Genomic DNA, 9,546 nt, shown 5'->3' with positions numbered 1-9,546 from the left:
TTTAAGAGTATAGCAGGGTGTGTCCACACAGCTTTGTTACCCGCTCAGGCAACCCAGTATCACGTGGTCTCAGCCTCTCCCTGGTTCACTGCCAGGCTCCCTTTCACTACAGCTTCACTAAAGCTTGAGTGGTTAATACTCAGACTGCTCAAACTATAGATTTATGCCTTTTCTTTAAAAGCACTGACATATTGTGAGGTAAGTGAACTGCTAAGTGTTTTGTTTTTTACAGAATATAAAATATTTTGTAGGGCTTTAAATTATCACTGGAAATTTCTTCTTGTTTCCTGGCAGACTAAGCACGGTTTAGTTCATTCCTGCCTGAGGTGTTCAGTTTCTATTCCTGCCTGTAGCCTTTTTAAAAAGCAGCAGTTGGCTGATATTGCTGTTTTTACATCAACCTTGAACAAACCTACAATTTATTTAAGTTATGGAGCGCCTGAAGTTAGTCTTGCAGTACTTCCAGTCCAACTCCGAGTCCATCTCCAATGGAATTTGTATCATCCTCGCCCTGGTTAGTGTCAAGCTTTACACCAGCTTTGACTTTAACTGCCCGTGCCTCCCTCAGTACAACAAACTTTACTCTCTGGGAGTGATGATAGTCCCGCCTATTATACTGTTCTTCCTGGGAATCCTTGTCAACCGGCATACAGGTGTCATGATGGACGAGTGGATGAGACCCATTGGGAACAGATCCAAAAATCCTGCTGTTGTCAAGTAAGTCAAGAATTTGCTATCTAACAGAAGCACACAGACAGGCTGCTGTTGCTATTATATGTAACTGCACAGTAAATGAAATGAAATGAAAGTACTGATTAGTACTAATTAAGCTCAGTGAAATCTGTAGTGTGCTGCATCACCCTCACGGTGAGGGCTTAATGAGTGAGTGACAAGATGGCGCCTGTGATCGGCAATGCCGCTGTCAGACTCTGTGTTCTTCTTCTGTTTTATGTTGCATTACCCATTTTGCTGCTGTCTGTGGATAAGATTACAGCTACCTATGTTTACGATCGCCACACTCTACTTCGGATTAAATCAACTATGAAATCTATGGATGAAACCTGGAAATATTTTCGAGGCTTCTCTCCACCTTCCGGGCGATCAGCTGTTGCCCATTACGTCCCTTGCTTGCCTGGGCCAGGGAAAAACCGGAGCCGCCGTTCCCGGACAAATCACCGTCAGAGAAGACGAGGAAGGAGAGCGGGCATCCAAGTGAGACTACGGAAATATAAGAGTACCGCTGATTTAACGGCCTGCTTGGAGTTCTCAACAGTGGATGTTTTTGCTAAGGCGGACCTCCAGCTTAATGCACAGTCTCCTCGCATGGGCTTCATCAGGACGCCGTGTCTGAAAACAGTTTTTCCAGACCATGTGAGTGACCGTCCTATTGTCCCACGGATTATACTAAACGGTAAAAAACCCCGAGGAGTATGCAGTGCGAACCTACACCAAGCCCCTCAGGGTGTAAACAGTGACACTCCAGCACCGCCGATTAACATGGCTCTATTAAACTGCCGCTCGATCTCAAATAAGGCATTTGTTCTCAACGACCTTTTCATTAGGAATAACCTGGACTTTATGTTCCTAACTGAAACTTGGCAGCGGAATATGGAATTTGTCCATTTCAAAGAACTGTGTCCAGCAGACTGTAAGTGCTTAACCACACCGCGTCTCTCAGGACGTGGTGGTGGGTTGGCAGTTATTTCTAGAAACTCCTTTTTTTGTCGGCTGGTAAAGACCCCCTCCTTTAACTCCTTTGAAATCCAGATGATGAAGATCAATAGGACTCATCCCTTCTATGTGATTTTAATCTATAGGCCACCAGGACTAGCTAGGAGTTTCTTAGTGGAGTTTGGGGATTTTCTATCCTCCACCATTAAGCTGGAAAAAATTCTTCTGCTGGGGGATTTCAATCTTCATGTTGACGACAGTTCATGTCACGCCGCTTCGGATTTTCTTACTCTCTTAGACTCTTTTAACCTTGTCCAACATGTGACTGGGCCAACACACAGTGGTGGCCACACCCTGGACCTGATATTATCACTGGGTCTGGATATCGGCCCAGTTCATTGCAGAGACATTTTTATTAGTGATCATAAATACCTTTTATTTGATCTCTCTTCTACTTATGACACTCTACCCTCTGTTTATGAGAAGCGTTCACGATTAATCAGCGACTCAGCGGTAGAAGAATTTAGGGAATTGTTTGTTAACAATTTATCTGAAACAGACGATATAGATCAGCAGATGACCTCCTTCAATTCACAATGTCAAAAAATTCTAGATAAAGTGGCTCCTCTTAAAATCAGGAAAGGCAGTACTGTCAAACGCCCGCCCTGGTTTACAGAAGCTATCCGCAGCTTTAGGCGAATATGCCGTAAAACCGAGCGCCTGTGGAAAATCACAAAACTCGAGGTTCACAAGCTTCACTTAAAAGAACTATTATCTACCTTTAATGACATGGTGTCAGATTCAAGAGCCACCTACTTCTCTCAACTACTTGCAGTAGGAAAAAGAAACCCGAAAATTGTCTTTGATACAGTGAGTAGCTTTGTCTCCCCCCCAACGCCATGTACACCCGTCTCTTCAGATAAGGACTGCAGTGAATTTTTAAAATTTTTCCAAGATAAGATTAGTTGCCTAAGACATAACATAACTCCCTCAGGAAACCCCACCAACCATGATCGTCCACACCCCATAATTATGGAATCTTTCCTCCCAGTTTCTTTAGAGGATTTATTGGAAACACTGACTCAATTGAATCCTTCAACGAGTTTAGCTGATGTCTTACCTACTCGTTTATTCTGTAAAGTTTTTGAGACCATCGGGCCCTCTGTGGTCACGCTGATAAACCATTCATTGCTATCTGGCTCTGTCCCCAGGTGCTTTAAACAGGGGGTTATTCAACCTCTGCTGAAAAAGCCTAACCTGGATCCAACACTTCAGTCAAGCTACAGGCCCATTTCAAAACTTCCTTTTATCTCAAAAATCCTAGAAAAAGTTGTTTGGCTACAAGTAAAGAAAGCGCTGGAGAAGCATAACATTCTTGATAAATTTCAATCGGGTTTCAGAAAATTACACTCTACAGAAACAGCTCTGCTGAAAGTCACAAATGACCTCTTGATGGCTGCAGACAGGGGTGATTGCTCAGTCCTGGTTCTTCTGGACCTTAGCTCAGCTTTTGATACCGTTGACCATCAGATCTTAATCGATCGCTTAAACTGCACGGTAGGGATATCAGGATCTGTTCTAAAGTGGTTCACCTCATTTCTGGAAGATAGGACGCTTTTAGTTTCAGTGGGAAACTTCCAATCAGACGTGGCTAAGCTTCTATGTGGAGTTCCACAAGGTTTCGGTTCTAAGCCCCCTATTATTTTCACTATATATTCTTCCCTTAGGCCGGATCATTAGCGGTTTCAAAAATATTTCCTATCATTTATATGCGGACGACATCCAACTATACATTTCTTTTAAATCCTGGGAATTAGACAAGCTATCCACTCTTATGGACTGTCTTAAGGAAATCAATCTTTGGATGACAAACAATTTTCTGCAGTTGAACGCAGACAAGACCGAGTGCTTAATCCTAGCCCCGGAGAATATCAAGCCACAGATTAGTCAACATCTGGGTGCTTTTTCATCGTCGATAAAAGCCACTGCCCGGAATCTTGGGATAATTTTCGACCAATCTTTGTCCTTTGATGTCCATGTTAAATCCGTGACCCGCTCTTGCTTTTTTCACTTAAGAAATATTGCCAAACTCAGGACTATTGTCTCCACAACCGAACTGGAGATGCTTGTCCACGCCTTTATCTCCTCCCGGCTGGATTATTGTAATGCACTCTTTTCCTGCGTATCTAAGGCCTCACTAAATCGGCTCCAAGCGGTTCAGAATGCTGCAGCAAGGCTTTTGACCCATAGCAATAAATTTTCCCATATCACTCCTATACTAAAATCCCTGCATTGGCTTCCGGTTGAGTATAGATATAAGTTCAAAATCCTCACCTTTACGTTTATGTCTCTACAAGGTGGGGCCCCCATCTATATCTCGGAGCTTCTCCAGCCCTATTCTCCAAAGCGAACTCTTAGATCCACTGATAGCGGTCGTCTATCTATCCCACGGACTCGTCTGAAAACAAAGGGGGATCACGCATTTCAAACCCTGGCTCCTATACTGTGGAATGGTTTACCCCCCCCCACTACGCACCATCGACACGATGGCTTCTTTCAAAAAACAGCTTAAAACTCATCTGTTTAGACAGGCATTTGGGAAATGTTAATGCGTAACATGTTGTTTTATTTTATATTTATATTGTACTATTGCTTTTTTTTTTTTATATGCTTTTATACTTTCTTTATGTTGCTATATTGTTTGTTTGACATGTTTTCTTGTGAAGCACTTTGTAACAGCGTTTTGTCTTAAAAAAGTGCTATATAAATAAATTTTACTTACTTACTTACTTACTTACTTACTTCTTTTGATAGGTATAGAGTGCAGGCAGAGCAGTTTATCAACTAGACTTTTTTTTTTACTATGGGATTTATTCCATAGTTCCATAATTTATTATTTATTTATTTCAGCATTAATGTGACCTTGTAGATGCAAGTCCCAAATCCAGATCCTTTTGTATTACACACCAAAGAAATGGACACTGTTCACATCTTTTCCTATTTTGTTTTGCAGGTACTTGTTCTCAGCCATGATCCAGAGGGCCCTGCTGGCACCAATGGTGTGGATCCTGGTCACTTTGCTAGATGGAAAGATCTTTATCTGTGCTTTCAGTGTGAGTGTAGACCCTGCACTCTTCTCAGGTAAACACATGCTAAACTATCCTTCTGTTAAATACCATCTTTTTAGTCTCACAACAGTTTTGGATGATATAAAGTTTTTTTCGACAGGTATGCCTAATAACACAGGTCTGGATGTTCTGAAGATCATGGCCAAAGTACCCTGTAAGGAGGACGTTATCTTCAGGAATAGTTCTTTCCGTAAAGCGGTTTCTCGTTATGTTCGCTGCCATTCACAGGTAAGTTCTCAGCCACATAAACAGTCCCTTCTCCCTGGGGCACACGGGAATTATTATTTTTCAATGAACATTTGCTATTATTTAAAACCGACCTCCTATTAGTCTGTGAAGGATTTTACAGAAAGATGGATTGATCTGACCGAGTGTCAACCAATAAAGCAATTAGAATCTCGACTTTTTACATAGGAAATGTATTATTTACTTCAAAAAATTACAAACCCAGGGTGTCTATTATCGCTGAAAAAGGAGGCCTTTAACAATAAAATACTGTAAAAGCTTGATTTATTGGATCAATGGCAAGAATATTAGATCTGTAACAAATAACAGACATCTGCAACACTCACATCACATTAGCTCTGACACGAGCCCTGTCAGCAGTGAGGTGTTACCCAACAGCAAGAAGGGCTTAGATATGAACCTGAATAACTCAGCCAGAGCCCTTCTATGTTGAGCACCTGTGTGGGTTCCTCCCGGGTCACCAAAGACATGTTTGTTGAGTTAACTGGCAATTCTAAATTGGCCATAGGTGTGAAAGACTGCTTATTTCATTCTGCTGGCTGTGTGAGGGAACGGTAACCTGTCAGGGTGTGCAGGAACAGTTAACAAAAATGTATACAGGAAATTGTCAATTCAATTTATTTATACAGCGCCAAATCACAACTACAGGTGCCTCAAGGTGCTTTATATTGTAAGGTAGACCCTACAACAATACATACAGAGAAAAACTCAACAATCATATGACCCCCTATGAGCAGTTTGTCATATTTGGTGACAGTGGGAAGGAAAAACTTCCTTTTAACAGGAAGAAACCTCCAGCAGAACCAGGCTCAGGGAGGGGCAGGGCCATCTGCTGCGACCGGTTGGGGTGAGAGAAGGGAGACAGGAAATAGCTTAGACAATGTTAAAAGCTTGTGAAAACATAGTGAATGCAATGAACTCATTATTTAGACATCCCATGTGCACCTAAAGTTTTAATGTTTGTTTTGTAATATCTACCGTATTTCCCGGACTACAAAGCGCACCTGAATATTAGCCGCACAAGCTAAAATCAGGGGAAAATCCTGTTTTGTGCATACATTAGCCGCACCTGACCAAAAACCGCAGGTGTTTCAATTTTGACTTATCATATGTAAGAGAATATGCACAAAGGGAATTGTCAGGAAAGAGATGGCTGTTTGGAGACACACCCCTTTTATTAATATTTTGGAAAACAAGTTACGGGTACATATTTGCATAACTTTTTAGGTATATGTACAAGTAGCGGTAATTACAAGTAGGAAACATGTACTGTGCTTCATAAACGAGTAACAAATGTAGTACATAACAATAACCTACAGCACACCAGAAAAATAGATTCAGACTACCTTTTAGGCTCAGGTGCAGTGACACGGCTTTAACAAGAAGAAAAGTCAGTCATTCACCACCATCTTTTTCTTCTTCCTGTGCACTAAAACCAAAGTCCTCTTCTCCAGTGTCGGATACAAACAGGCTCAGGGTGGCTTCGTCATCCACTCTCCGCTTCTTTCCTTCGTTGTCACTTTCAAAACCAAAGAAATCCTCGTTGTCAGAGTCGAACACCCTCAGAAGGGCCGTGGCGGTGTCCTCCTCTCCATCATGCAGCAGTCCAGCCCTTCAAATCCGTTGGTGATCGTGGATGTTTTCACACTTTTCCACGCTGTCAGATTCCACCGGTGGAGTTGGGCATAACTTGCTTTTTGCAAGTTTATTGCCGCTCGTCATCCACGCCTCCCGCTGAACGCGTAGCGCTACTTTGAAGTTTGTTTTTCACGCTACTTGTACAGCACTATGTTGCCTGGCGGATGGACACGTGACCAACATACCACTCTTGAACCCCTTGTGTGTCTGATCACATGCCCTTCCGCCAGGCAACGTAGTGCCGTACAACAGCGGAACAAACAAAACAAATCGTCTTACGATATCACAAAAATCAGGGACAATCCATAGAAAAGCCGCACCTGACTAAAAGCCGCAGGGTTCAAAGCTGGTGCAAAAAGTAGCGGCTTATAGCCCGACAATTACGGTACTCTGAACTTAAATCTAACAACAAAAACAGATAATAAAAACTTACACTTATAATGAAATGAATGACTAAACTAAAGCTACAATAACCGGCAATCCCGAAACAATCTGCTAAATTAATGAAAAACAAAAATTCAAAAATTCAAATGAAAACAATAGAACTTTGTTTTTAATACTTTTTCAACAGCAGCATTAAGAATGAGAGCTGGAAAAGCTGCAGAGCTTATTCTGTGCAAACAAATAACAGTCCTTTCAGGAAACTTATTCTTTGACTTACCAACCATAGCTTAGTAACAGTCTTTAAAAGACACATTTTGTCCTCTGAATTTTGATACTAAAAAACACGTTCACAACATTTTTGCTCAAAGCAAAGACTCATCAACCAATAAGCGACAAATTAGGGGAACCCAACCGAGGGATTAATAAAGTTTTATCTAATGTGATCTAAATGAACCCTTTAAGACCTACCATAGAACCAAGTGATATTTTTACATGGTGTGGTGCCATTTTTGGGAGCATTTCAAGTTGCTATACATCAATACAACAATTATAGCCCAGATTTTAATAATATGTATTCATTAAGTGCATAGTAATTACATAAATTGCAAAAAAGTGCAATAAACTACAAAAAAAATTGAAAATCGTTTTTGCTTTTTTAACATATATTTCTAGTTAGAGAAATTTAAGAGGCTTATCCCTCAAAACTGTAAATACAAAAAAGTTGCACAAAATAGTTTCCTACCACAGGAAATTTATTTTGAGTGTCTTCATAGTTTTATTTTTGAAATACACCAATTTTTATACACTGTAGGAAAAATTTAAATAAATATTATACTGCAAATTTGCAAAAAAGCAGCATATGCATCAAAATAAACAATTTCCAGCAGTGCAATAAGAGTCCTAAGCATCCCAGAAACGACACAGAAAATCATAAAGTCAAACATAACTTTTAAAAAGACCAGTATAGGCCCTGAGGCCCTGATGGTAAAAAAGACTACATTTCCGCGAAAATGACGTCACTTCCAGTTTCGGGTAGGTAATGGCGGACATGCAAAAGTTCGCGCTGACGTCTATTCCAACGTAGGAAGTGTTATGAACAGCTGATCGGATCGGCAAAGCGTGTTTCTGGAATATTATGTTTTTGTTCCTGCAAGCGCTTTTTATGCAGTTTTTTTCAAAGCTATACGTGGAAGGAAACTGTGACCTAGGACAAGCTGGTGGCATTAGATGTAAGTACAACTCCTCCGGTTTCATATGCAAAAAAAATTATTGCGCTAGCTTACGTGGTTGCAGAGCTATCGGGATTTAAAAATAGTTACGTAAAACAGAGCGTGCCCGCTCCGACCGGCTCTAAAGGGTTAAACATTAAAGCACCTGCACTGGCTCTCTGTGGCCTTGTCACAGTCACTGCTCTGCTTACTGACAGTTTTCTTCGCTTTGCATGATTTGCTTTCTTATCCTGTCTAGGCGATTGGTTGGTCCATCCTCTTGTTCCTGATTGTACTGGGAGCACTGGGACGCCTCATCAAGCCCTGTTTTGACGACCATGCCACCTCCCTGCAGACACGCTACTGGAGCAACTATCTTGACGTGGAGCAGAAGCTCTTCGACGAGACCTGCGTCCTACATGCCCGAGACTTCGCCCGAAAGTGTGTGGTGCAGTTCTTTGAGGACGTCAGGGAGGACTCTCTACGTCTTCCACACCCGGTCTTCATCAGCAAATTCAGAGAGGAGTGCGATGATGAAGAAGAACAGCTTCATGGGATAACAAAACAGGAGCAAGTGGACCAGCTGCTAAACAAGTGGTATTACGGTAAACCTGAACTGGATGTGTCTAGGATTGCATACAGGCCCAGACCATGTGTTACCTGGGAGAACCATGAGGGGAAGACATTATACTCTGATGTGTAGTCCACATGTCCACTTAATTTGAGAGCCTTCTGCAACATCACGAACACCATCTTCAATTCAGCAGAGGATTCTGACAAAGGTTTCAAAACCGGAAGACTGGACCATGACATTTCAGTCAGTGATGGGTGTGTGTGTGTGTGTGTATATATATATATATATATATATATATATATATATATATATATATGCAGAGATTTACCGACTACTTCTGCTAAAAGATGGCCACTTCTTTCAGAATCTGTCTTTGTCATTTCATCCACTGACTTCTGCTCAGTGACCTTAATCCTAGATGCTGTGACAGGACCTGGAGACTTATCAACTAAAGTTCTGGCAATCAGACACTTGACAATTTTCAACAGATGCTCATATTAAACGTTTCAAATAATGACAAAGAAGTGTGTAAACATGTGTGAGGGAATTGGATAAGGCCTGAAAGAGCAGATAGTGTTAAATTATATCAGCTGTAAATGCTCTCTTGAGTTGTTTCTGCATGAAGGTCATTTCACTGGCAGGTTACCAATGACACTCTGAGCATTGGAAATGGTCTAGCAGCAGTTAGTCAGTTAGG

At 41.4% G+C, this 9,546-nt stretch overlaps 1 protein-coding gene across 1 annotated transcript; it reads left to right on the top strand.

Annotated features, from left to right (window-relative positions):
• Positions 1-248: 248 nt before the first annotated feature.
• calhm3 (calcium homeostasis modulator 3) lies at positions 249-9,103 on the top strand. The gene is made up of 4 exons (XM_085476682.1): positions 249-717; positions 4,685-4,812; positions 4,900-5,027; positions 8,535-9,103. Exons 1-4 carry the CDS (start codon positions 431-433, stop codon positions 8,976-8,978), a joined length of 987 nt encoding a protein of 328 aa, XP_085332808.1. The 5' UTR covers positions 249-430; the 3' UTR covers positions 8,979-9,103.
• The last annotated feature ends 443 nt before the right edge of the window (positions 9,104-9,546 follow it).

Source organism: Copadichromis virginalis, linkage group LG13, assembly GCF_057382275.1.
Source record: "Copadichromis virginalis isolate Kocher_CV1m ecotype Utaka linkage group LG13, C_Virginalis_male_GT1.1, whole genome shotgun sequence".
NCBI classification, from domain to species: Eukaryota; Metazoa; Chordata; class Actinopteri; order Cichliformes; family Cichlidae; genus Copadichromis; species Copadichromis virginalis.
This window is presented reverse-complemented; position numbering and strand designations above follow the sequence as displayed.

Excerpts from the sequence above, each read along its gene's own strand:
- calhm3 (XM_085476682.1), top strand. The coding sequence starts at position 431 with ATGGAGCGCCTGAAGTTAGTCTTGCAGTACTTCCAGTCCAACTCCGAG. Across the intron at positions 4,813-4,899 it reads AGACCCTGCACTCTTCTCAG|GTATGCCTAATAACACAGGT; the intron begins GTAAACACATGC and ends TTTTTTCGACAG. Across the intron at positions 5,028-8,534 it reads ATGTTCGCTGCCATTCACAG|GCGATTGGTTGGTCCATCCT; the intron begins GTAAGTTCTCAG and ends TATCCTGTCTAG.